The sequence below is a fragment of the Sorex araneus genome, chromosome 2 (assembly GCF_027595985.1).
Source record: "Sorex araneus isolate mSorAra2 chromosome 2, mSorAra2.pri, whole genome shotgun sequence".
Taxonomy (NCBI): Eukaryota; Metazoa; Chordata; class Mammalia; order Eulipotyphla; family Soricidae; genus Sorex; species Sorex araneus.
In genome coordinates this window covers 201,902,638-201,930,006 of record NC_073303.1, presented here as the reverse complement: position 1 = coordinate 201,930,006, position 27,369 = coordinate 201,902,638, and the positions used below count along the sequence as shown (strand labels likewise).

The 27,369-nt window shown below is 55.7% G+C and overlaps 2 protein-coding genes across 2 annotated transcripts in view; both read left to right on the top strand.

Annotated features, from left to right (window-relative positions):
- The window catches only part of BRWD1 (bromodomain and WD repeat domain containing 1), a 79,776-nt gene extending 69,276 nt beyond the window's left edge, over positions 1 to 10,500 (top strand). The window contains exons 38-41 of the mRNA XM_055129576.1: positions 1,927 to 2,144; positions 3,648 to 3,767; positions 4,563 to 5,453; positions 6,058 to 10,500. Coding sequence (XP_054985551.1) covers positions 1,927 to 2,144; positions 3,648 to 3,767; positions 4,563 to 5,453; positions 6,058 to 7,202 — 2,374 coding nt within the window. The 3' untranslated portion in view covers positions 7,203 to 10,500. The remainder of the gene's footprint in view (positions 1 to 1,926; positions 2,145 to 3,647; positions 3,768 to 4,562; positions 5,454 to 6,057) is intronic.
- Positions 10,501 to 19,782: 9,282 nt separating this feature from the next.
- PSMG1 (proteasome assembly chaperone 1) lies at positions 19,783 to 27,369 on the top strand. The gene is made up of 7 exons (XM_055127252.1): positions 19,783 to 19,955; positions 20,614 to 20,720; positions 22,014 to 22,165; positions 23,393 to 23,455; positions 24,932 to 25,130; positions 26,074 to 26,210; positions 27,277 to 27,369. Exons 1-7 carry the CDS (start codon positions 19,822 to 19,824, stop codon positions 27,349 to 27,351), a joined length of 867 nt encoding a protein of 288 aa, XP_054983227.1. The 5' UTR covers positions 19,783 to 19,821; the 3' UTR covers positions 27,352 to 27,369.

Sequence of the window (27,369 nt, the reverse complement as noted above, 5' to 3'; positions counted from 1 at the left end):
CTCCTAGCTCTGTCCTCTCTGAATCTACTGCTTGATCCTCCTTCACTTATCTCTCCCCCTACTCCTCTCTCCCACCTTGCCCTCTAGGCTACACAGTCAGGTAGCAAAATCAACATAAGAAAGCCCTTCCTGAGGGCTGTCTGGTTCAAAGGCAATACCAAAGCCCTTCTTGACTGTTAGCAGGCAAAATACCTCTTAAGGGGTTTTTGTCCTTTCCATAGGCTTAAACACTCATTAACATCTTAATACTAGTTGTTTTTGTATGGACCTAGCAAGAGATACATTGAGGCTTGCAAGGCAGCTCTCCTGGCAACATCTTGCACAGACTCAGACTACGGCACTCAGGCCAGATTAATCATTCCTAACCCTAGCAGGGTCCAAATCTAGTTATTACTTTTTGGATCATGACAGCATTTGTCCATGACCAAGCTCTTATAGTTAAGCATTAGGCGCTTTGGCCAGGCCCATCTCCATGCCAGGGTAGCACATAACTCACCGCTTGCCCTTGGGTCCGTCCCGTCCCTCGTCTGGACCCTGCTTTTGGGGGTGCTAGGAAGTAAGGGCAGCTGAGGCTTAGGTTGAGAGAACAGATGCCCAGGAAGAAACTATCATGTAGAATCAAATGACTCCCAGGTTACAAAAGCATAGCATTTGCTAAATCTTCCTGTGTCCATACAAAAGGACATGGCTCTGAATAAACTATGCAAAGGACTCAGAAGAGAGAAGAGAAAAACAATATTTACAAGTCAGCAGAACACAAAGAAAGAAGTTACAAATAAACACAGAGGGATGGGAGCACTGTGACTAAGGGAGTAACCCAGTAAACCTGAGGCTATGTTATCCTACATGTGTGGACCTAAATTTCTAAGCATCACAGTGCTTTCTCCTGCAGTTACATCTTCATGCTTTGTGTCTTGTGTCGCTGTCTCTCCCCCCTAAATTGGGAGGGGAGCTGTTGCTCGCTGGGTGCCCGGCTGTCCCTGCTGGTGTGCTGGGGGACTGCACTGCCGGGGATCGACTCGGGATCCGCTGTGCAGAGACATCCTCTCCGTTTGAGCATCCCCCTGCCCTGCTCTTGAGAGCCGTGCTGCAGGGCCTCCGTGCTGCCCCCGCACTCGAGTGCAAGGTGGTCACCCTCTCACTGGACCCCCTGAGCCCTCCAGGGGCCGTCACCCGAGTACAGATCTAGGAGGAGGAGGAAGCCCTGAGCCCTGCTGGGCGTGACCAGCCCAAAAACCAAACCAAAAAGGCTTGGGGGGTGGAGGGGAGTTTAGGTCAGTGCGAGATCATTATTTTCACACAATCCTTGTAATCAGATACATCGGTCTTTCATTTTATAGTAACGAAACCAGCATATTTATGTAGCTCAAATCTGTTTTGTTTGTTTGGCTTTTGGGCCACATCTGGTGGTGCTCAGGGGTTCCTCCTGGCATGCCTGAGGGGCCATGTGGGTACCATGGCGCAGACCTGGGTCGGCTGCGTGCAAGGTAGACGCCCTCCCCGCTCTACTCTCTGCCTCACAAAACATTTAGCCTCTTCTCGTCCCTTCTTTGCTTTTCTGTTCTTTCAACTGAAGCTTTGGTGGTTTCTCCTTTAATTTTATACTATCTTTAGGAACATACAAATGGGAGGAATTGCATCATTGAGGTTCCGGTGATACTGTGAATGGGAGTCTAACGACCTTAAGGCATTTAGTATGATTCTTTGTAGCTTTTGTTACCTGGGATATCTGTTCTTTAATGTAGAATAGAGTGATTTCAGATCTGGTATCAGAGAACAAGAACTAACCCATGAAGAATGATGTCAAAGAGGAATATTTTAATACCTTGTTTTAAATTTTTATTTTTAAGAAATACCTTTTAGGCATTTTCTTTGAACTGTGGTATTCTTTATGTCTTATTAAATCGTACTTCCTTTGTTGATCAGAAATAACAAGCAGAAGCGGCCGAAATCTCAGACAAAAGGAATTCCTGAGCTGGTAGGTTCTCCCACGGCGTCCACCTCAAGCCGGGCAGCTTACTCTGCCCACCACGGGACAGATGCCTCTTCGGGCGTCGCTTCTGACTCGTCAGACTCTGGTGGCTCCTCCGAGAGAGTGAAAAGAAGTCGACCCGTCCCGCTGACAAATGGGTCTCTGTTGTCAGGTGAGAGTGGGGTGCTAGGGAGACAGACAGACAGACACACACACACTCACTCTGACTATGAAGGCACTTGGCACTTGGTGCGGGGGGCGGGGGAGAGAAAAAGGACAGACCAGGAGGACCAGAATATTTGCTGTCACCACTGTTCTCTGCCGGCGATGCAGCCACTTCTGATGCATGTTTGAATCCTCCAAATCCAAACTACTGTGTAATACAGTGAACTTTGCAGTAGTTAGTTTAAAAAAGACTTCTTGGGAAAAAGGACGTGGTAAACATCACTTTCAAAGCCGACAGTTTGGTCAGTTCTGAAGTGCTTGTGTCACTGTCGTTAGTGTGACTTGAGCTGTCGCTGATTGTGACCCTGTGATGTCCTGATATATAGCCAAGTGGCTCTTTGGACTTTGATGAGAGCCCGAGGATCACTGTCGGAACAGGGTCCCACAGGTCGGGGACAACCCACTGGGGGGCTGTCCTGGCCAGCTCTGGACTGGCCGCGGCCTTGTTGAGAAGCACAGTGAAACAGTTTCAGCACCGTCTTGGGTTCGCTCTGATTGCAGGGCAGGGGAGGAGAGTCAGAGACGCCGGGCGGCTGGCTGGCTGTAGCCGAGGAGGAGACACGTGCGCGTGGCAGGGGCACCTGGGCAGCCGTGCCCTGGCACCCCCCTCCTTCCTGGGGAGAACGGGTTGTGTTCTGGAACCCCTTCCCTCCTCGTTCTGACCGGGCTGGGCTCAGGCACAGAGTGGGGGTCAGGAAACGGGGAGTTTAGGCTGGCTGCTCTCATGCCGACACTGGAACGCCCCTTCGTGAACCCCCTTCATCTGCTTTCTCCCCTAGCGGTGCATGGAATGCCCGCCTTCCCCGCCTCGCTTACCAGGGAGGGCTGCTTGAGGTGCCCGGCCACGGGCTGGCGGGCACCCAGCACGGTCCCAGAGCACTGCCAGAAATGACTCTCGGGTGCAGAGCCAGGAATCAGCCCTGAGCACTGCAGGTGTGGGCCCTCCCCACGCCCCCTCAGCCTCCCGGGGTGGGTGGGGGGAACAAAAGTCTGGGGACTGAAATACAGGACTTGAAGTGGACAGTGGGGCTGGTTAAGCCACCCCCAGGTTAACTGATGTGCCGTGATTTACGGTATGTCAGTGATAGCTTCCTGTCAAACACATCGCCCCAGACACACACTCCGCACCAGAATGGAAGCTTAGAAATGAATCCCGTCTACTGACTTTAAACCAGGATTTGTACGTTGTTGTCAGAGTAAGCAAGGAGGCCTCGGGTAGGATGCCAGGCGTGGGGCTGGAGAGAGAAGATAGGGCGGCACCTGCCTGGCAGGCAGCCAGCTGGGTTTTCATCCCTGGGCACCGCCAGGAGTGATCCCTGAGCGTTCCCAGGCTCTCCCGCCAGTAAAGCCAAAACCCAACAGAATGCCGGATACGTCCCTTTAATTCCAGAACCTTAGCAGTTGGAAGTGCGTAGATTGTCCCTGCTGAGAACCTCTCTGTCTCCTGCAGCGTCCGAGAGTTCGGAGGAGAGCCCCGGGGGTGCTCGGGCCAGCGAGTCCTCGAGGAGCGGCCGCCTCCGGATGACCAGAACCCGAGCCGCCCAGAGGAACTCGGGGAGGAGACCCGGGGGTACGTGGCCAGCTGTCCGCTGGAGCAGCACCGTGAGGAGTGCCGGGCGGCTTCTGGGCTTGGTGGGGCCCTCGCTGGCCGCTCTGCAGGGCCCGAGGGAGACTAGTGTTAGGCCTGGCGGGTTAGAGTGATTCTGAGGGTGAAAAACATGGAGTGCTGGGGTTGAGTTGGAGCAACTCTGAGCCAAAGAAAGCACAGTCAAGAGAATATGGTCATTAGAGCTATTCAGTTAGGGGGTAGGGTCGGGGGACTGTGGTCTCCAGGGGACGGGCCTTCCGGGCAGGGCCTAGGGTGGTGGGTGGTTCAGTGCTGCTGGCCTCTCGGGGCCAGTGCTTACCCAGGCCACCCTGTTGTCACTCTGATTGGTCAGTGGGTTTCTCCCTCTCCCTCCTCCCTTTCTCTCTCTCCCCCTCTTTCCCTCCCTCTCATTCCCCCTACCCTCTCCTTCCCTCCCCACTCCCAACTTCCTGTGATGCTCAGGCTTACTCCTGGCTCTGCACTCAGGGCTCCCTCCAGCTGGGCTCATGGGACCCTGTGGGGTATCCAGGGGTCCTACCTCTCTAGCCCCTCAAACTATCCAAAGTATGTATGCATGCATGTGCGTGCGCATGTGCGTGCATATGTCTGATTTTTGACCATCCCGCAGCATTCAGGCAGGCCTTGTTTCCCCGTGGTGCTTGGGCAATCGTATGTGTTTTGGGGAATGGAACCCGTCGGCCAGGTGCCCGGCCAGGTTACCCCCTGCTGCCTTTCTGCCCGCCTCACCCCCTAATTTTAGTGTCCCTCTCTTTGCAGGTCAAGTTTGTTTAGAAAACGGCTGTGGCCGAAAAGCCACTCGGAAGCGAGTCTACTTGAGCGACTCCGACACCAACCCCCTGGAGCTCGGCGAGCGTCTGAAAGGCAGGGCTGGGGGCAGCCGCAAGGTGCTGCGCAGGTGCGCGGCCGTGGCCGCCAACAAGATCAAGCTCATGAGCGACGTGGAGGAGAACTCCAGCTCCGAGAGCCCGTGCTCCGGCCGCAGGGTGCCGCCCCGCAACGCCTCTGCCGTTGCCCGCAAGAAGCTCCTGCACAACTCTGAGGATGAGCAGAGCCTCAAGTCAGAAGGGGACGAGGAGGACCGCCCAGGTGAGAAGCCCCCGTCGCCCGCGCCGCACACCGCCAATGGCCTGGACAGCGCGGACTCCGAGTCGGACGGCGACGTGCGGGCGGCCCGGAAACCCTGGCACGCCAACGGGTCTCGACCCCACCCGCCCGCCGCCTCGAAGGCAAAGTTCCTGAAGATAGAGTCTTCCGAGGAGGACGACGACAGGAGTCACGATTCGGATGGTGGGCCTGACAGAACTGCGGGCCCGTCGACGTCCGGGCAGACGCTGAAGTCGGAGAGTGTATCAGAGGAGGAGGAAGCCGAGTCCGACCCCGGGAAGGCTGCGGAGCGGAAGCACAGTGCGAGCCGGAAGAACGCGGCTTTTCTTAAGAAAGCCAAGATTTTCAGCGACTCCGAGGACTCAGAATCTGAAAAACAAGATGCGGGAGATGGCGGGCGGCTGGGCCAGGACCGGAGCCCAGCCTCGGGACCCCCGGCGACCGAGCCCGCTGCGGGAGCCCCGCGCTGCGCCCAGCCTTCTGAGGCTGACTCGGAGTCCGACGGCAGCAAAGCCAGAGGCAGGGCCAGCACCTCTATGAAAGGTAATTGAGATGCGTCGGCCCGAGAGGCTCCCCCAGCGGGCTGCCCTGTGCTCCGGACTCTGACGTGGTGCCTGGGTGGGTCGATAACTTCCGTGTGGGTGGGGGGGCGTTGTGAGCCTGGGCCACTGAGAAGACGGCGAGTCCCGTGGGGCAGCTGACGTGTTGCAGTAGTTTCGTGCCCAGGCGGTACCGAGTCTCTTGCTGCCATGTTCTTGGGAGACGGGGGTGACGTGACTCACTGACAGGCTTACTGCTGCCCTGTGGCCAGTGGGGATTGTTGAACACCCCTGAGGGGGCCGGCTGAAGCTGAGATAGGCGCTGCTTCGGGGTGGGCATGAGTCCACAGAGAGACCACGGGCTTTGCACATCATGCCCAGAGGTTTATTCTGCCGCCGCCCCCCCCCCCCCCACACCCACACAGGGCTGCCCTGGGTAGTTTGCAGTCTGGCTCGGGCTCTCAGCAGAGGCATCCCTGCCCGAGTGGCCGAGCCTGCCGCTCCCACGCCAGTAACAGCTCTCTGCGTGGGTGGTTGGGATGGGGCTGTGGGCGGGGCCGACTTGGTCTGGCTCTGGGAAGAGACTAAGGAACCCTTTCCATTTTCAGATTCTCCTCTGCAAGAGCTCAGCCAGCGGCGCAAAGTTTCCAGGAAGAGGGTCTGTTCCAGTGACTCCGACGGTAACTCCAAGGAGGTGAAAAGGTCACCCAGAGCCAGGAGTGGCCTCCTAAGGAGTCCCCGGAGGTGTGCGGCTAATGCTGCCAGTAAGATCAGGCTTCGGAGCACTGTGCAGGTGAGCGCAGACAGTGTCTGTACGAGGAGCAAGACCGGAAGGAGGAGGCCGCTCCAGTTAGCCTCTGCCACAGCCGAGAAGGGAGCGAGTGACTCCGAGGGAGAGGGCTGCTGTGACGTGCCAAACGAGAAGCGTGTGGGCAGGGGGGGGCCGCCCGGCGCAGAAGGCGGCGCCCGTAGCCCTCCTCCGGTCATGAATGCAGACTCAGACTCTGAGGGGGCCTGCAGTTCCCTGCCCAGGAGCACGCGTGCCAGTGGCCACAAGGCTAATGTTGCACCTTCTAAAACTAAGAATTCCGTAGTCGGGTCTTCCGAGGAAGATTCCAGAAGCCATATGCCAGAGGGTGAGGCGGGCGCGGCGGCGGCGGCCTTGGCTGAGAAAGCGCTGGCTGAGAACAGCTTTGAAGAGGAGCTGAATTACGGGCTGCGCCGGTGGAACGGCAGAAGACTCAGGACCTACGGGAAGGCGCCCTTCGGCAAGGCCGAGGGGAGGCCGGGGTCCCCGCAGCCCGCTGGCGCGGAGCTGAGGAGGAAGAGAGTGCATCCGGACCCGGGAAGCGCCCAACCCCCCGAAGCATCGGAGGGTCCCCAGGGCGGGTCCGCGCCCCCGCCCCCGTCCGAGTCAGAGCTGGGATCTGGGACCGAGTCAGAGGCTGACTGCGCCGTGGACACGAAAACCAAAAAGAGGAAAACGAAAGGCAAAGCTAAAGCCGTCCAGAAGGGCAGATCTCCTCCGGCGGCCGTGTCTCGGACTGGGCGGCCGCAGAGGCAGAGCAAACGGCCGAGGTTCAGCATGGACGACAACGACTGGGAGGACCTGGACTCGGCCAAGTCTCAAAGAGTCCTGCGACGTTCCAAAATAAAGACGAGAAATCAGGGTAGGAGGACTGTGAGGTACCATGATGGCGATGACGAGAGGAGCTTGGAGAACGTGGCCGAGCTTGACGATTGCACCTTATGACCTGCGGGGACCGGTTCACGGAGAGGGATGGACTGGGGCCCACGGGAGAGCTGGCTGTTGGAATTATTTTTGTCCTACAATTCAGGGAATATATTTATATTTTTCTATGAAAAGTTATGAATGTGACTAAATCATGACTGTTATTTTTATTTGCACTTGCTTGCCTTTGTAGCAGCATTCAGCACAGGTGCCAAAATATGCTTCATTGTGGGGGCAGCCGCCATCTGACAGTATTCGGTGACATCTCGCGCTGGTCGGAACCATGGTCAGCACCAGGCGCTTGGGCGGCGGGGCCGGGTGGCCTTTCCTTGGTGATAGCAAGTGTCATGGCAGTTATTCTGGGAATTTGTCAAGAGGTGGTAGTTCCCTAACCCCTGTCCTCTGCTAGTGTAACAATTCCATGTGACACATGTTTACAGATTCTTCATGACTATTATGTGTATACTGACGTTACAATCATGGGAGGTGTAACCATGATCAGTAGGCGAGGTACCTAGCACTCCCCCACCCCCCACCCCACCCCCGTTACCGATTAGAAAGCATTATACCAGATTTGGTCTCATTTTCATTGAAATGGTTTCAGTTTTCTTTCCAAATGCTGTTTGTTCTTTCTCTCTCCTCTCTTTCTCTGTCTCTTTCTCTCTAAGGAAAATATCATCACTTTTATTTTATAAACTTGAATTTATAAAGTGCTGGTAAATTATTTTTTAAGAATGTGTTTTGATTGTATATTTTAAACCTTTAAGGCCAGACCATAGCCTAGCATTTTCTTTGAATTGTGCACTAACAAAATGCTATTGTCTTTCCAAGATCTTCTGGTTTCCATGGAAGGGGGTTAACCAAAATCTTGGTCTTCCATAGTCTTACTCTGTGAAATAGAGGAGTTTGTGTGCCTTAGGTATAGGAAAAGTGTGTTCTTGAATAGCGTGTACAGGGCTGGAGAGTATTTAGGTTCCATGTCGGTTCCCCCGTTTCTATTGGAGGTTGTGGAGTGAGTCCGGAGTGCAATCCCAGTCTCTTGGAGGTGAGGCCATCCTTGGCCGTCCTTCTCCACCCACGTGCTGTCGCTCTCTGTTGCCACGTGCGATCCCAAGCGCTCCCTGTTGGCCAGGGCAAATGAGGATGTTTCTGTTAGTGACCTCCGACCTAAGTGGAAGGAATGGTCATGTTTTGTGGGGAAGTCATTTTGGGATCCATTTAAAGTGAAACTTGTATCGCATCATAAGAAATCTCACTTATTTTCGAGCCAAATGTTTTTGTACTTGATCCGAGCTACTCTGAGCAGTGCAGGGGACTGTCCCTAGCACCCCTGTGCCTGAAAGATGGACTTGCTCCGATGGTTTACACATTTGCTCGGGAAAGGGGTCTGGTCACACTACTCCGGGCATTGCTGTTCATTGACCCCGACTGACTTTGGTTTCAGAGTGATGAACCTTTTCCCTGCATGTGCTTACGGTGGCAGCGAGGGGAGACGTCAGCTCAGCGTTCTGGACCTTGAGAAGTGTCCAGGGGACACTTCTGCCTGCTGGACACGTCTGCCCTGGGGCAAGTGTCTTGCGGGGCATCTAGTGAGATAGGTGCGAGGCCCGCGTCCCTGGTGGTGGTCAGAGAGCCTGGCCCTGCTCAGGACGCGCGCGTAGGCTGCAGCAGACAGAAGGGTTTAGGAGAATTGACCTGAAAGGATTTAATGGGAATGCTCTTTACTTGCCGAATTAAAAAATGGTGATGGATGTCATATCCATTAAATTATTTAAATTCTTCTTAAGCTTTTTTTGTTTTATATCTATTCTCAGGGTTATAACTCCATGTTTACCATCATCTGCAAAAAGGTACCAAAAAAATCCATAAAATGATGGGATACATTCATAAATACTTTATTTTGGTAAAGTGACCCTAGGACCATTTAGGCTTCCTTAGCAGAACCAGTCTTCTGGGCTGAAGTACCTGGTCTTGTTTGATCTGGTCAACCAATTAGTAATGTTTGATTTTGTCCAAATGGTTATATTTTTGTGAATAGAAGCAGTATTTTGGTTTTATTTGAAAATATAAAGCGTAAGAGTTGGGCGGGTGACTTTGAAAGCATGATTGGCAATGGTAGTAATTTCTCAAGTTCTGAAGTAAAACTAAGGGATGATAGAATCATTTTTATGGGGTTTTTTGGGTCATGGTGCTATTACTAAGGTTATCTTTGAATATGTGACACACTCCTGAGTACCTGTAGGGGAAATTAATAAATTAATAGTTCCGAATGTTTACATTGAGCACTAGAACATGTTTGACTTTTCTTCTACTTTTCTTCTGCGAAATGTGCAGGGATTAAAATGCACAGCTGTACTTTAATGTTGGGGATCAGTTTTTTTTGGGGGGGGTGTGGTGATGAAAAATGACAGAGGGTTACACATGGAATGTGAACTGATCCAAAAGTGCTCTCGCTTTTCATTGCACTTGAAGTAACGTAATGGTGTGTATAAAGAACAGACTACTACTGTGATTGTGTATGTCCAGAGTCCTATGGTTTGGCTCACTTATGGCTTAAAGAGGGGGTTGAAGTATATGGATTTGATTGTTAAAGCCTTGGAAAGACTAATTTTACCAAGCATATTAAGAAAATATTTCAAACATTTACAAAGTAGGTGAGATTTATGACTTTTTTTTTTAAGATCCTAATTTAGAAATAATCTTTGACAATGTGTAGTCACTTGTGAATAAAAGGAAAAGTTTATCACATTTTCAGATAATTCATAGGTGGACCTGCTTCATTTTTTATTTTAGGGCTAAATCTCTGATTGAATTCTTCCCTCTTTCGTATCCTTGGGAAAAGAAGGAGAAATTAGTTACAGTGTCTAACACACAAGCTTCTAAATAGTTGAGTTGTACCAAAAGGGGAATTAGTTTTATAAGACAAAGAGTGGAGGGGAAAGAACATTGAGGAAGAGGTGCTTTGAGACCTAGGTGCTCCCCTGGACCCCTTCAGCAAGCAAAAACAAGAGTCGCTCTAAAACCACCTGAGGGTACTGCTGTCCAGAATCTTGCTCAGAAGGCTTGGGTAGGCGTTCTTCCCGACAGATGCCAAGTCCGTGCCGTCCTCTCCCCTCTCCGAGCGCCCTGCATCGCCCCTGTAGAGTAACCAGAGCACAGAATATATTAACATCACTGTATGGTATTAAGAACTAAATCGAAAGGATTCTAATCTCAGTTTTGTTAGTGCAAATGGAATCTGATTGTGCCACTTGAAAAAAAAAATTAAAGGTTGTATTGTCAGAATGTAAGAACACTATTAAAGGTGCAATACAGAATTTTTGGTTTTCCTTTTTATTTTCTTGTGTTGTTTTCAAGTATTTTATGACCAGAGAAGGGTTTTCTGTTTTTCGTTCTTTTTCTTTTGCTTTGTCTCTTAAAGCTAAACTTCAGCTCCATTCTTTTGTGAGTATTGTCAGTATTCTGCAGTGTCTGTAGTTGCCACCAGATCCTGCAGGCTTTGTACACCGTCCGGAAGTGTGAGAGTGACTCAGGCGGAGGGCGTGCAACAGCTCTTAGCTTCCCTGTGCAGCGGCCGCTGTCTGCGGCTGTTTCCTTTTGTGGATGTCCGGGAACAGTAAAGCAGAAAGCCTCATCTGAGATCATCTCTTACCCTGGTTTGGGGCCTCAGAGAGAGAAGTCCTTGGAGCAGAGCTAGGAGACGGCGGGGCGAGGGCAGGCCTCCAGCCGGGTGGCTAGAGCGTGCCGAGATCGCTGCCAGAGGAGCGTGTGGAGATGTTTCACAGTGAGAAACTTTGCCAACCTGTGGTTTTTACCAGTTACTCCTCGTACGACAGTGACATGTGCAGGGAGGGAGAGGCTGGCTCGGCCGGCACCCCACACGGATCCCTTTCCTAAACGGGGGACATCTGGATCCCGGGGGTTTGCAGCCTTGCTCTCTGGCCAGTCCGAAAGTACCTGCACAGACACTGTTCCTCTCAGGCCTGCTTTAATGACCAGCCTGGCAGCCAGTTTTATGGTCCCCTTGAGTTTTCACATTCATCTTCAGGTGAGTTTTCCTCATGAATCGAGACCACGCGTGGGGACTCGGACTGGCCCGGAGAAAGCGGCCCTCTGCCTACCCGCTGGCTCTCGCTGCAGCGGCCACTTTGGTGCCCGTGATCAGATCCAGAAGGATGAGACTGAGAGAGCGTCTCCTTTGACAGTGAGTGGTTCAGGGGCACAGGAGCCACATGACCAATCCCGAGAGTCCACGCAGGCTGGGGTGTGTGTTCCCCGTGGGCCGCTCCTGGAAAGTGTGGAGCGTTTCTCTAGAGCCAGCCACGAGGCTTGGAGTTGGCCGCTTATGCACAGGGCCTCCACCTGGGGCTGGAGGGAAAGCACAGCAGGGAGGGAGCTTGCCTGGCGCATGTCGGACATGGCTTCAGTCCTCGGGGGCCCGTACGTGCCCCTGAGCACAGCCAGAGGGGATCCGTGAGCATCGCTGGGTGCAAATCCCCAAAACATAAGAATTCTCCAGCTGAGCTTTTTAAGTGAACTCAGTACCCTCGCGGCTTCAGTGCTGGCACTCAGAACTGAGCGTAGCTAGTGATTGATCAGGCGCTGCAGAGGAGCGGCCGCCTGCCCTGCACACGGCTGACATGGGTTCAACCCTGGCGTCCTGTATCATCCTCTGAGCACTGCCAGGCTAGGAGCAGTAGTTAACCCTGGGCATCGCTGGGTGTGGGCGTCCGTGACGCCTTTAAGCTGAGGTGAAGGGCTGCTTCCGATACTTGTTTCTAAACTAGCCCTCTGGCTAGTACCTGCAGCTCTGCCATCCGGTGTCTCCCTGCACGCCGAGTCTTAATCCGCTTCCTCTGCGCAGGGGCTACAGGCGGTACCGGCCCAGGGGACTGTGGCTGTGTGAGCAGATGGGAAGCCCAGCGCTTTCCCCTGCAACCTTCCCGAGCCTGCTTGTAGCCTGAGAGGCTCTGGGACCATGTAGCAGCTGAGTCCTAAGATCTCTGAGTTCCTACTGAGACCTTTCGCCGGAGTTGAAACCTGCAGCAGCCACTGTAAGTCTTGCGAGAACCAAGACCTTAACCAGTGACCAGCTGCCGAGGGGTAAGAGCAGACTGGAGAGAGGGACGCAGCAAAGGGTCCGTGCGCCCCGTGCTGTGTGTGTCCAGGGCCCCGGAGACGGCAGGGTGGTGGCGAAAGTCTAGTCCTTCTCCCAAGAGGTGACTTAGTTTTGGCTTCTGGGAGCCTTTCGGAGACGGGGGGGGGGGGGGGGGGGGGCGGGCAGTGATATGTGCAGTTTGTGCAGTTTTGGAGCTGATGCAGTTTTTTTTTTATTGTCAGAAGGGTGGCCCAGGGCAAAATCCGCTCCCTCAGAGGCTAGCCGGAGGGGCAGCCTTCCCTTCCCGCGTCTGGCTTGCTTCACAGCAGCAACGGAACCCCAGGGCTGAGGTAGCTCAGCATAGTCCTCTTCCCGTTTTCAAACTTCCCTTTAGTTTCTCCCCCCATTAAAATGCACATGAAACTAAAGGCTTCTCTGGCAACGACAGGAGATGTACTTTGGATCTAGGAAGACAATTTTGAGTCAGGATGATCATAACTGGCATAGAAACCACACGCTACGGAGAACTGCTTCCAGAACCTCCCACCCCACATGCACTTGCATACTTTGCGACATCACCTAGGCAGGCTGGCCGACTGCGAGGGTCTCCAGACCCCAGTGGGGAATTGTTGCGAGGCATCAGCCGCCTCACCTGCTCTGCTCCAAAACACGCCTGACCCGAGACCCGCGGGGCCAGTGGGACGCCGGGCGCGTCCTGCCGTGGTGGTATTAAGTGACACTATCACAGCTGTGGGGGTAGAGTGGCAGCGTCTGTCATTCTTGAGCTTGAGCCCTGAATTTTCTTGTATATATTTCTAAAAAACTGTAGTTTTCTCAAGAAATAAAACACTTAAGAAGCGCCCCAAGTTCTCAGTAATAGAATGAGCAGTCTTCCCCAGATGCCGTGGTATGTTGTAACTCCTTGCTCCCCCGAGTGGCCTCAGACTGGAGAGCCGCGGCCTCCTGGCTCTGCCGTGGGTGGTGCTCAGCCCCTGTGGGCTTCCTGCCCATGGGAAGCCCAACTTCAAGTATTTTCAAACTAAACTTGTCCCCTCATTTTGGATCACAAATCAGCATTTACTAAAATGCTTGGAACTGGGATTTTCTCTCAGCTTGTCAACATAGGTACTTCCGTCACTACGATAAACACTGTCCCTCAGACACTTTTAATTGTGACGGGAATTTTATCTATACGGTTCAGCTGGAATGAGTTGTCTACCTAAAAAAAAATTTTTTTTTCCTGTATGTTTCCCAAATGATGTTTGGCACTACCACACGATAAATCTCACTGGTATTGCTACATATTTAAAGCGTTTTCTCTTTTCCCCAATTGCGTTTTTCTGCTTTAGCCTGACTAAGTGTGCTGAGGATAATACATTAGGGCTTCTCTGCAGACACTAGTTCATGATTGCACGTTCTTGGGGAGAACATTCCTTGAGGTGGTAGGAACACCGCGCTCGACGGCCACCAGCCCTGCTCGTCCCCAGCTCCGTGTGGGAGACGGGGCTGGGGGCCGCCGCTCCTCTCCCCAGGGAATCTCCCCGGAGAAGGCCCGGGCCGTCAGCTGGCGGGCGCGGCAAGCGGAGCAGGTCCTAAGCCACAGGGTGCGGACAGGGGTCTCAGCAGGTCTGAAGTGAGCTGCACCCCCCAACGCTGGAGGACTTTCCCCAGAGGCCGGAAGCTCCTCCCCACAGCTGCGTCCTTGGGGAAGACGTCAGGTCATGACAGGGCAAACGTCTGCGTTCACGGAAGTCAGTGCTTTGGAGGCGCCCGAGGGGCGGTGGCGTTGGTTACCTCAGTGCCCGTCCAAGCTCTTCTGGTTCTTTTTTTTTTTTTTCTTTTTGGGTCCCACCCAGCGATGCTCAGGAGTTACCTCTGGCGTTGCCTGGGGGACCCTAGGGATGGGATGCTGGGGACTGAACTCGGGTCAGCCATGTGCCAGGCAAACACCCTCCCCACTGTACTATCACTCTGGCCCCTCTGGTTCCTGAGAGAAGTGTAGTGGGAATCCTCCCAATGTGACACCTGGTCTCCTGTGATGTGCTGCCCCCCTGCCCCCCCGCCCAGCCTGCAACTTGAGGGAGTCTAGACTTCACGGCTGACAGAGAAGGTCTGGATTCCTCCCTCCCCAGAAGAGCACCTGCCTCGGACACAGACCTGAGCCCAACTTGGGGGTGGGCACAGCTGACCAGGACCAGCCTCTCGTGCCCCCCCACCTCCCTCCAGAACCAGCTGGGGTTGCCCCTGCTGGGTGCCTCACAAACTGGCCCTCAGGCCAACCTGCGTTTCTAGAATGTTCCCATGTGCCCTCACTTTTTTGCAGGCACGAGTGTAATTTGTTTGAGAATCTTTAGAATCTGATCCTCTGTGTTTGCCGCGCGCCTGGCGCAAAACGGTGGGGAGACAACCCAACAAAACGTAATTGCTATGTAAGATGCTCAGATACTGGGAACGAAATAGGCTCAAACTATGTTTCACTTACCAAGTCTATGCCAGTTGCTAGTGTAGGGACTGGTGTTGGGATGAACCCCTTCCCAGGACCCTCGGGGGAGCAGGGGTGGCTGTGTGGACCCTAGGCTGGCACGACCTGGTTTCTCTTCTCGAGGGGTTCCTGCAGAGCCCTGGGATGCAGAGGGCTGGGGGCTGCCAGGAATCCAGGAAGGTTACTGTAGAAATACGGGGTGTTTTTGTGGGCACCAGACCACGTGGTACTAGGGTGCCACCCAGGGCCACCGCAGGTGGTGCTTTGGAGCAGTGGGTGGCACACAGAAGCCGGGTTCAACCTGGCACACGCTCTCTACCCGCACCCCTGCCAATCAGCTTAATGCTGAGTTCTAACACAGAGAACTGGAATGGTAGAACAGAAACCTCTGTTCTGTTCTTAAAACTCAGGTACTTGCAAGCGCTTTTAGACCAGTGGCTGTGGGAGCTCGAGGGATGCGGTCTGCTCTTGGAGCCTGCTGCTGTGGTGAGCAGTGGCCTCACAGATAAGTCTCGGGAAGGCTCAGACCGTTGCCACTGCAGGCTGCCTCCGTAAGGTCGGGAGAGACCAGTGTCATTGATGCTGCTCACGTCTGGTTTCAAGTTTAGCAACGTGAGTAGTTAACAAAATTTGTCGTGGGGGGCAGTGTCTTGTTAAGGAATGTAAATCATCAAATCTCGTGTTCCAAGAGCTTTTGCACTTCCGTGAGCTTCTACTCATTTTTCAGAGTCTGTTCCTAGAGACTGAAGCCAATACAAAAGTGTGGGAGCAAGGGGGGCATAAATCTGTCATTCTGGTCATTCTGGAGAGGGACAAGCCTCTCCAGACTAGCGCAGGTCCTGGGCGAACCCCCAAAAGCACAAATGGTGCTCAGGAAAGGACTATTGCTGCCAGTAGAATAAAGCTAGTGAGAAATCCGAAGGGAAAGATGGCAGGGCCAGAGAGTGACTGGCTTAGGAAGAGTAGCAGGAAAGACTACCCCAGGGGAAGGGAAGATGACAGGACGTTTATAAAGAGGGTGACCCAACCACGAACTCTGAAGCCGAAAAGAGCTAGATGATGATCATGGCCAAGTAGGTGTTTTTAAAGTTTTTTAATTTTTGGCCTTTTGGGTCACACCCGGCGATGGTCAGGGGTGACTCCTGGCTCTGTACCCTAGAATGACTCCTGACGGTGCTCAGGGGACCATATGGGATGCCGGGGATGGAACGCAGGTTGGCTGCGTGCAAGGCAAACGCCCTCTCCACTGTGCTATTGTTCCAGCCCCCAAAGTAAGTTTTTATTTTTATTTATTTTAAGGCAGGTTCAGATCCTGGAAAAAAAAAGAAACAGCAAGTGAAAAGTGTAGAAGTGAAAGTGAAAAAACAGTCAGGGCCACGAGCAAGCAGGCAGTTGCATGCGGCATGTGAGGACCCGGCCCCTTCTGAGGGGTTTCCTAAGAATTGCCCAGCGAGTCGGAGCCGGAGTCGGTAGCGGTGGTGGGCAGAAGCGACCAAGGGCCTGTCCTAAAACCACGGTCGTTCTGGAGAGGCACGAGCCTGGAAGAAATCTCTAGAATTGCTGAGAGGAAGCAGACAGGGCAGGTACACAAACTTCAGGGACTAAAGAATCTCAAAGTCTCAATCTGAGGCTCATTTTAAGAGCTGCTAATTTTAACAACTCACACCATCACTTATGGTGTGATTACTGAAATTAAAAAATTAAGCACATAAAGGTTGAGAGGAAGTACAGTTAAGCCTGTCTGACTCTCAAGTGAATAAAATCCAGTGCTCAGGGTTCAGTGACGAAGGTCAGACAAGCTAGCAGGGCGGGAGTGACCATGGGGAGCTGACATAGAGTTTGCAAGGAACAAGGTGGGTGGGGGGATTTCATTCGTGTCTTAATTTTGTAAAACTGGAATTCTTGATCATGTGATCTGATTCAGGGAATATATATTTTTCTAAGAAAGCGATGAAGGTTTTATGATTCTCACAATGTTGATGCCTCATTTTTCACTTTTCATGTCATAGCATTTACAGAGATGTCAAAATGACGTGTTCTGGTGAGGCAGGTCTTAATTTAAATCAAAATTAATTGTATAAAGCCAAAGTCATATTTTTCGATGATGCTGTGGCATCCCCACTGTTTCTCTTCAGCACCTCCACAGAGACTTGTGAACATTTTGAAGAGGCTTATTAGACTCTAACAAGTGTCGATGACGGCATGTCCGGCCTCTTCCATCGTGGCCGAGACTGGCATTAGGGAAGTCTCAATTCTGCCAAGAATCACTCTGCAGTGAGTCTGATTCCTAATTTGGTGTTTGGTGAAATTAAGACCAACAGATTAATATTTTCAATACCAGTCACATGCTGTCACAAAAATGAATTGTTAGAAACAAGTTTTTCCATTGGAAAATAACTGTGAATATTATATATGATTTGCATGTATAAATATGAAAAGGTAAAGTACAAAAACCTAGGAATTTCTTTATTAAAAATGAATATTATGCATATTTTTGGGTTACACAGATGCACTAAGACTATGGAGAAACTTGTGATTGCATGTTTACTTTTAAAAAAGTTTTTTTTTCTCCTACAGAATATTTGATAGCCTGTATTTATGGTATAGTTTCATCTGAAATACTGGTACTAGTTTCTTATACTAGTACGATGAGAAAGGGAAGAATTCCTAAGAAAACCATTTTTTTTGTGCATGAGATTTGATTTTAATCTCTAATGAAATGTTTGAGACTATGTGCAGTCTCATATTTACCCTTAATTTCATATATATTTCTTACTGGGTATGTTACATCCTCAACAAATATCATAAAATGAAAATAGCCTCAGTTAAGATTATTTTATGCAAACTTTTGGGAAAATTTCAATGAATTCATTTTGAATTTGCTGTGGTTGGATTTATTTGTCAATAAGATTGTATCTCTCTTCCATAATGAAATCCCTTTTCAGATTCAGTATTTGAATATATATTTGCCTTTTTAGAAGCACTTGGCATAAATTTATTGTACCTGCATGAAATAAGCAATTGTTTAAAACAGTATTCCTGTAAAACTCTCCCTTGAAAATGGAAAGAATTTAAATCAAATGTATTCTAATACTCCACCTATAATTTTAATCAAATTTCCAGAACTGATTTCTTTCATATTGTAATTGTGAAATCAATATGAGCAGCTTTCTGGTAAATATTACAATTTATTTTATTGAACAAAGGGGCTGTGACAAAATGATACCCAAGCAACATTTTTATTCTGCCATTCAATTGTTCTATGAAACTAACCCTGAAGTCAGTTTTCAGAGATTGCATGATTAACTTTGTTTATTCTAGTTAACTAATAAGTTCCAAAGTTTGCTAAGATTTTATTGGGTAACAATTTGGTCTTGTTAATACAAAGGATTGAATTTTGCTTAAAACCTGAGCTTTCATTTTGCGGTGATGTATAAACTAATCAATAAGGGTTTTGTGTAATGCTGCTGTTTTTGATAATATTTCCACGTCTTAAAACAGGTTGTTTCTTGCAACTTAATGTAGCACTGTAGTCCTGTTGTTCTTCAATTTGCTCGAGCGGGCAACAGTAACGTCTCCATTGTGAGACTACTTGTTACTGTTTTTGGCATATCTAATTCGCCAGGGGGAGCTTGCCAGGTTCTGCCTTGCGGGTGGGATACTCTCGGTAGCTTGCTGGGCTCTCTGAGAGGGACGGTGGAATTGAACCCGGGTCGGCCACGTGCAAGGCAAACGCCCCACCCCCTATATATATATGTATATATATATATATATATATTTTAAGTGTCATTAAGTTGCTAGCTGGAGTCTCTTGAAACATATATATTCATATGACCCCTGACCCCAAATTCGTACTTAACTCCGAGACTGTTCGTTGGCCGGGTCCCAAACTGCAAGCTAAGCCATTTATTTCCAGCACAGTGGAATCTAGGTAAATGGGCTTTAATTATGTCCCTGTTGCTTCCACTTGAAATGGTGCTCCGTGAAGGTCTAAAAGAGAAACAGTTTTTAAAAAAGACCACACAGCCCCGCAGGTTTTCAAAGTTTTTTTTGCACAGGGGTTACTCCTGGCTCTGCACTCAGGAATTACCCCTGGCCGTGCTCAGGGGACCATATGGGATGCTGGGATTCGAACCCGGATCGGCCACGTGCAAGGCAAACGCCCTACCCGCTGTGCTATCTCTCCAGCCCCAAGGTTCTCAAAGTTTAAAACATTCTTTTTGTACTAAAAGTGTTCAAGTTTAAAAAAAAAAGCTGTATTTGCATGCTCGCACAGTCTCCAGATCAGTAGCTGTCACCTGCTACTGAAGGGGCAATTCTCACGGTCCGGGGGCGGGGTCCAGGCCTGAGCATCCTTGAGGACACGCTTGCTTCCTCCTCCCCGCGGTCCCTCTCCACCTGGGGCGGTCGCGGCTGGGAAGAAAGGGCGCCCCCTCCCGGTCCTAGCGGAGCCTGCAAACGCGAAACGAGCGGAGGCCGCTAGGGCCCTGGCACGCGCGCTCAGGTCCGTTACCTGCCCGGCAGGAGGCCCCGCCCCGTGCCCGGGGGCCACGCCCCCGACTTCGCCTCTCGCTTCTCTAGCCCGCGGTCCTCCAGTCTCTCCCTAGTGAGAAAGCGCCCGAGTTTGCCGGGTCGCTGGGGCCTTGGCGCATGCGCGGGGGAGACGGTGGCTGGGAAAAGACAGCGGAGGCGTGGCTCCCGGGGGCTGAGCGTGGGGCCGTGCTGAGTGCTGGTTGGGCGAGGTGATGAAGGGGCGTGGCTCTAGGGTCTAGGGGCGGGCCATGCTGGGAGCTGATTGGGCAAGCTAGTGAGGGGGCGGGACGCATGCGCGGGGCTGGGAGGCGGAAGAGACACGGCGGGGGCGTGGCTGCCGGGTCTAGGGGCGGGTCCGTGTTGGGCGCTGGTTGGGCTAGGCGATGCAGGGGGCGTGGCTCCCGAGTCTAGGGGCGGGCCGTGCTGGGCGCTGGTTGGGCGAGGTGGGGCGGGGGGTGGGGCCTGGCGCGGGCGCCTGCGCAATCCTCGGACGCCGGCGTTAGGCCGGCCGAGGGGGCAGGGAGGCCATGGCGGCCACGTTCTTCGGGGAGGTGGTGTGGTCGCGATGCCGGGCTGGCACCGAGGACGAGGAGGAGGAGGAGGACGGGCGGCGGGAGACGCCCGAGGACCGGGAGGTCCGGCGGCAGCGCGCGCGGGAGAGGTGAGGCCGGGGCGTGCGGGGCGCGCGGCTCCGGGGCCCTGGGGGTTTGCTGTTAGGGGCTGGGGGTGTCCACGCCCGGCGCGGCCCAGCCTCGGCCCTGACCCTGCGCCCAGGGACCCTCGGGGTCGCCTTCGTTTGTAGTCTCCTGTCAGGTGCCGCTTCCCGGCGCGGGGACGCCGCCGCCGCCAGCCCTCACTCCCGCCATCGCGCGTCACCCTGGCCGCGCCCCCCGCCCTGTCCCCTCCCCGAGCCCCCCCAGCGCCCCCCCGCGCCCCGTCCCCCCCCTCCCTGCGCCCCGTTCAGTCCCCGTCCCCGTCCCTGTCCGGGCGAGGCCTGGCCTCCCGCGGGCCCTTGTCCCCCGCAGTGCCGTGACCCGGCACTTTTCCCTGGCCGGAGTGTTTGCGGGTCACGCGGGCCCGGGGTCCTTCCTCGCGGGGTCCCCAGTAGACGGGACCGGCTCCCCGGGAGGCCGGGCGGGGCACACAGCCGGCCTCTGTGCCCTCTGTGCAGGGCTTTCCTGCCCGCAGCGCCCCCTCCGCTGTTGGCAGGGTTCGGCCCGTGTCAGGGACTCGCAGGGTGGCACGCGGCAGCTCCCCGGGCGTGGGGGCTGGGACCCACCCTGTGGTTTCATTTTCCGTCTCTCCGTGTCTTGCCCTAGGGAGGTGAGGCTGTTCCGGAGGCAGACGAAGACCGCCTGGGACGTGTCTCTGCTGGAGAAGTACCCCTGCTCCAGGTTCATCATCGCCATCGGCAGCAACGCCGTGGGTGCGTCAGCTAGTGCTGTTCCCTCCACCCTGAGGGGCCTCGGGGGGCTGTACCGCCAGCGGGGCTGGCCCGGGCCGTCCCCTGAGCACTGGCAGTTGTGAACCAGCCCTCTGCTCCCCACGCCCTCAGAGGTATTGAGGTGTCACCAGCGTGGCGGTGTGTGTGTCGCGGGTGTGGACCACGTGATGATCTTGGTATTTGCTCCTGGGTGGAGGGATCCCAGTAGTCTAGTGAGCATCCCGGCCACATAGTTAGGAGAAATTGAGGGTTTGTGCTTTGTCTTTTTAGGGGGTAACCCAGCGATGCTCGGGTTACTCCTGGTCATGCACTCAGGAATTACTCCTGGCAGAGCTCGGGAAACCATATGGGAAATCAAACCCAGGTCGGCCGTGTGCAAGGCAAAGGCCCAACCCGCTCTGCTATTGCTCCAGCCCCAGAAATTGAGTTTTGATGGCGAGGACTTGCCTCAGGGCCTGGGCTGGCGCCGGGCCACCTGCAGGAGCACCTCTGGCAGTTAGACACGAGGGCAGAGACCAGACACGAGGGCAGAGGGACTAGTGACTTGAAGAAGGTTTTCCATGAGATACGATGGAACTCTGGAGAGGAAAAAAAGGCCCAGTAATAGCTGACACATTTATGTACTAAGTTCTGGGTCTTTTTGCTTTTTGGGTCACACCTAGCCATGCACAGGGGTTACTCCTGGCTCATACACTCAGGAATTACTCTGGGCGGTGCTCAGGGGACCGTATGGGATGCTGGGATTTGAACCCGGGTCGGCTGCGTGCAAGGCAAACGCCCTACCCGCTGTGCTGTCGCTCCGGCACCCAGAGTTCTGGGACTTACCAGTCTCAGCTGTTTGAGGGTTAGGAGCCTGGAGAGTGGCGCAGTGCGCACAGCTGTGTAACTTGGGGAGGGTTGCAGGTTGGGGGCGTTCGGGAGCCCCAGATGCAGCCCCAGCCTCAGGGCTGAAGAGATGCACAGTGGGCCCAGGGTGTGGGCGCTTGTGCAGGACACCCAGGGCTGGTCCCTGGCACCGCCTGGCCCCCTGATCACTACCGGGTCCGCCACAGCATGAGACGGCAAAGGAGCCTGCTTCCCGCGCTGCCGTGGGCCTGGCCCTCAGCCTCTCGCTCCCGGGCTGGCCCTAGCGTCCGACTCTGCAGAGTGGCCACGTAGGTGGCTGGTTGTGAGTGACCCCGGGCTCTGAGCTGCGAGAGGGCGAGGGCTGATGCCGTGGGGTGGGAAACGCAGCTCTGAGAAGCAGGCCCTGACTGCTGTGGATTGCTTCCGCAGCCTTTCTGTCGTCGTTCGTCATGAATTCAGGAGTCTGGGAAGAAGTTGGTTGTGCTAAACTCTGGAACGAGTGGTGCAGGACCACGGACACGATCCACGTGTCTCCCGCCGAGGCGTTCTGCGTGTTTTACCATCACAAAGCCAATCCCTCGGTACGTGAGTGCACTGCCTCGATGAGCATGTCTGAGAAACCGCGTGGGTACTAACGTGCACTGCATTAAAAGCAAACTGCAGGTGTTAGCAGTTCTCACCCCAAAAATTGTTTCAGCTGTGACAGCTGTCAGATAGGTCTTTTTCGGTTTGTGTTTTTGGGCAGTGCCAGGACGTGAACCGAGGACCGAACACTGGGTTCTGTGGGTGCATGGCTGGCAGCGGGCGGCTCCCTTCGTGCAGGCGTCCTCTGGGCGGAAGCAGCGGGGTCTTGGCTTTGTTGCTGCTCACGTGGGATTAGCCCAGGATTCAGTTAGTGTTGATGGGCAGGCGCGCCCTCGTGTATTCTCCACGCACTCTGGACAGAGCCCATTCATCCTGATTTGTTTTGGCTTTTGGACCCGCCTGGCAGTGCTCAGGGCTGCTCTTGGCAGTGCCTGGGGGACTCTGTTGTTCTGGGGCTTGAGCTGGAGTCAGCTGACACTGCAGAGGTGTCGCTTGGGAGCGGGTGCGAGTTGCATGGCCCTGTGACATTGCCTGGGTCTCTGTCCAGTGCTCACTTTCCCGTCCCTGCTGCTGCTCCGGCGGTCTTGTGTTGCTTTTCCTGACGGCCTTTTTTTTTCTTTTTGGGTCAAACCCGGAGATGCTCAGGGGTTACTCCTGGCTCTGCACTCAGGAATTAGTCCTGGCAGTGCTCTGGGGACCAGATGGGATGCTGGGAATCGAACCCAGGTTGGCTTGGCTGCGTGCAAGGCAAACGCCCTCCCCGCTGTGCTCTCGCTCCAGCCCCCTTTGGCCTTTAGGAGACGGTGCGGACATCTGCTGGGGACTCTCGCTGACCCCGTCGGCTCTCTCCCTGGCCTGGCGGCCTTCGCGTCCCCTGGGCCCGGGCTCCGCTCTCTACCCGGGGCCGTCAGCGCTGGCGGCAGGGTGGAGTTCCTGGTGCTCCTGGGGCTGGGACACCCGCGTTCGCAGGGTACTGGCCTGGCCCGAGTCTCTGCTCGGAGGCCGGCCGTGCCCCTGTTCCAGCAGGAAGTCACCTGTGTGACTTTGTCCCCATGGCAACCGCCCGCCACGTCTCCGCCCATGAAGGAGCCAGAATGATTCCAGGCGAGCAGGCGCTGGGCGCCGCGGCTGGAGCGTGAATCTGGGGCCCGCCGTGGGCGTGTCGCCAGGGCCGGGCGCCCCTGGACGCTGGGCCTCCCTGGACGCTGGGCTTCTCGTTCCAGGTCGTGCTTTGCCAGTGCAGCTGCTACGTGGCCGACGACCAGCAGTACCAGTGGCTGGAGAAGGTGAGTGCGCCAGGCCCGCTCCTGGGGGCCACAGTCCCCTCCTCCCACCGTGTCTTTCCCGGGAGAAAGCCAGCTGTGCCGAGGAACCAGCCCTGGGGGCGCAGGGCAGGGTTGTGGGACCCCCGCCCGGTGCTGTCAGGCGCTGAAGCTGTGTGGGCAGTGGTGCCCAGCCCAGGCCTAGGGGACGGCGCGAGTGGCCCCTGCTCGTCAGGCTGCCGTTTGCCTGCTCTTCCATTCTCACTTTCTGCCTTGGGGGTCAGTGCAGCGGTGCTCAGGACTCCCTCTTGGCTCAGTGCTCAGGGGGCCCTGTGGGGTGCTGGGGAGCAGACCCGGGTGGGCGGCATTGCGAGGCGAGCGCCTGCCCACCGTCCTCCTGCTCTGGCCCCTTCACTTTCATTTTGGATGATGCAGGGTGCCTGTCACGTCGCAGGTACTAACCGCGTGTTAGGGAACACGTGTTTCTGCCACGTTGATGGGGACCCCAGGCTGCCTCGCTCCCTCGGACTCTTGGCCGTGCCGGGCAGCGAGTGTGGGTCTGCCCGGGACCGGGCCCTGGTCTGCGTGCAGGGGCGGGTTGGGCCGGGTGGGGTCTGCGCTGTTGGAGCAGCGGCAGGAAGCCTTTGGTTCTGGGCCCCTCTGAAATAGCTCTTTCTCCTAACACAGTGGTTTGGGGCCACATCCGTGGTGTCAGGGCTGGCGTTGGCTCTGTGCAGGGGTCACTCCTGCAGGCTCGGGGCCGGCCCTGGTTAGCCGTATTTTTTCTCATTTATTCTTTCTCCCCCCACCTCTGTCTCTGTCTCCGGCCCCCCCCCCCGCCTTACGGTCTGCAGAATTGCAGCGCCGTTGCTGAGGGTTACCAGGGACATCCTGTTCCGTTCTTGCAGCGCTTAGTTTTTGCCAGTGATGGGTTTCCAGTTGTCGTCATGGTGGCCCCATCTGTCCTGACGCCCCCGACACTCCCTCAGGGCAGCTTCCAGCCCTGGCCAGTCCTGGCTCCTGCTGTCTTAGTGACCTGCTGTGGTTCCATATCCCACATGAATGCGATCATTCCGCGTCTGTCCCTCTGCCTCTGGTCACACACTCGGTGTCCATCCACGTAGACGCAAATCTCACGGCTTCACCTTCCCTGGGGCACCTCTTCCTTCCTGTCCGCCTAAGGCAGATGGCACCCTCAGGGGCTCTCGAGCTGGGAGGGTCCTGGGGAGTGGACACGGCTCGCCCCACTCCCCATGAGGCAGGGGGAGGGGAGGGGTCCCGCACCCGCTCCTGTTGCTTGGGGTGCCGGCCCAAGTCAGACAGAGCAGGTGACTCAGAGTAGGTCACCCAGCTAGAACTTTCTAGATGGACTACAGATCCCACCTAGGTGAGGGATGTCCTGGTGCAGGTGCCCCTGGACGGTCGGGCCTGAGGTTCCGGCCCGGGAAGCAGCGGGAGGGGAGTGTCTGGCCCCTGAGGTCCGACTCGATTTTCCATTAGGTCTTCGGCTCCTGCCCGCGGAAGAACATGCAAGTGACCGTTCTCACGTGTCGCCACGTCACGGACTATAAAAGCCCCGAGTCGACGGGCAGCCTGCCCTCGCCGTTCCTGCGTGCCCTGAGGACACGGGATTTCCGGGAGCCCCTGTGCTGCCCCCTGCTGGAGCAGCCCAACATCGCGCACGACCTCCCCGCCGCAGGTGCGGGGCTCCGGGGGACGGAGGGGTGGGGGGGGGCAGGAGGGAGCCCCTGTGCCCGCCCTCGGCCCGTCTGGGAAGTCCCGGGCTGCTTTCCTGAGGGCCCAGAGGCGGGCTCGAGGGGCCGCGCTGCCCTCGGCGCCCAGCCCTGGAGCGGGGAGTCGGTGGCTGTCGGAGGAGTGATCAGAATCGAAGGTGCTGGGGATGGAGGCTTGGTTGTCGCTCTCACGGCTCTCGCCCCATCAACATTCCTCCCCGGGCCCGGGCAGCAGCACAGCGGGGGGCGTGTGCCTTGCACGCCGCTGACCTGGGTTTCCTCCCCGGCACCCCGCACGGTTCCCTGAGCGACACCGGGAGTCACCCCTGAGTGCAGAGCCAGGAGCAACCTCTGATCGCTCGGGGCGTGGCCCTCAAAGTAGCATCTCTGCCTATCTTAAGGTCGGGCGGTCGCTTTTTAGTAACGGTCTCAGTCTTGCTTGCTAACTGTGCATAAGTAAAAGGCTCGCTCCCTTGGAGTGTTGCTTGCTGAGAAGTACTGGAACACGTGACATTACGTCTTTCCTGTCCCTCCTTTTCTGTGATTAGCAGAATCTCAGTCTTGTTGCTGTGTACGCTGTCTGTGGGCCGGAGCAGTCGCCTGCACACGGCCAAACTGGGTTCAGTCCCTGGCACCACGTATGGCCCCCCGAGCCCACCAGACTGATGGCTGAGCACGGCCAGTGTGCCCCCAAACCAGAGAAATCTGTCCGCGTTAGTCCAGGAAGGGGAGAGTGAACCCATCTGCGAGAGCCTCGGAGAGGTCGGGGCCAGCGTGTGGCGAGTCCTCACGGGGCCAGACCGGGAGAGGCCGAGGCCGCCAGTGAGCCGCGCGCTGACACTCTGGGGCTGCCCGCTCCCCTGCGCCGCGCCTGCGAGTCCCTGACGCCCGCTGTCCTTGTTCCTGCAGTTCTGAGCCACTGCCAGGTGTGGCGGATCCCGGCCGTGCTGTACCTGTGCTACACGGACGTGATGCAGCTGGACCCGGTGACGGCGGAGGCCTTCCAGCCCCTCCTCGAGTCCCGGAGCCTGCGGGGTTTGGTGAAGGTGAGGCTGCAGCTCCCGGCCGGCCTCTGTCCCCGCAGGGAGGAGTGTTTCCTGCGGGCGCTCGTGTGACGGGACAGTTGTCACCGAGCAGGCCCGCGTGGGTCCACTGCGGCACTTGGACCCGTGATGCGGGAGGGTGAATCACATGGGTCGTGACCCCTTCCTGCCCCTCGGTGTCAGCCGCGGCTTCCGCTCAGCGTTCCCTTCCCTGAGGGCCCAGGCAGTAGGACGCGGGCGGGGGGAGGGGCCCTTGCGCCCGTGTGTCCCCGAGCACTGGAGGAGGGGTTCCTGGGTGCAGAGCCGGGAGTCAGCCCTGAGCACGGGCAGGTGTGGGCCAGAGCAGAAGAAAGGCTTTCTGCCCGGGGGGGGCCCGAGCCCGGCCCTCCGCTCTGCTTGTTCTAGAACGGTCTAGCTCAGTCTCACGGCGACAGGCGACGGTGACTTCCCGGGCCTGCTAGCCCTCGTCAGCTCTCACTCCCGCTTCCTCCCGACCCGCTGCGCGCCCGGGAGCGATGGCAGGAGGGCAGCGGCGGGCACGGGCCCCCGCTCCGCCAGCCCCGCTCTGTGCCCGCAGCCCCGTGGGCCCGCAGGAGCAGCACGCACACGCCCCATACACCGCTCTGCACACGCACACACGCGCCTACTCAACACGTGCCCTCCACGCCACCACCCCCGGCTCCAGCGCCTGCCCCCGTCTCGTCTCCCCCCTCCACCCCGCACTCCTGCTCGGCCGCCCCCGCGCCCTGTCTGGAGGCGACGCCTGCCGCCTAGCCGGGTCTGGCTCTGAGTGAGGGCTGGGCGGGTGCGGCTCCTCGATGCCCTCTCCTGGGGGAGTTCCAGGTGCCGCTGCCCAGGGACCCTCGGGCTGGGCTGGGTGGGCAGGCGGCCGCGGAACGCGGGGCCTCCAGGCCTGGGGGACCGAGCAGAGCACCTGGTGTGGAGCCTGCGCCCCGAGGTGAGCAGCCCCGCCCCTCCCGGCCCGGCCGCTTGGGCGAGTGTGGGGATGGGGCTGAGCTCCGGGCGCCCGACTCAGGTCTGGTCTCAGGCGGCTGCTTCTCCTCTCCAGAATGTTCCCCAGAGCAGAGAGATCCTGAAGAAGCTGATAACGACGACCGAGGTTCAGAGCAACATCTACACGTGACTGGGAATGGGGTGGGCG

Coding starts and splice junctions, on each gene's coding strand:
- PSMG1 (XM_055127252.1), top strand. CDS start 19,822: ATGGCGGCCACGTTCTTCGGGGAGGTGGTGTGGTCGCGATGCCGGGCT. Junction 20,721..22,013: donor CATCGGCAGCAACGCCGTGG/GTGCGTCAGCTA, acceptor TTGCTTCCGCAG/CCTTTCTGTCGTCGTTCGTC. Junction 25,131..26,073: donor GCACGACCTCCCCGCCGCAG/GTGCGGGGCTCC, acceptor TTGTTCCTGCAG/TTCTGAGCCACTGCCAGGTG.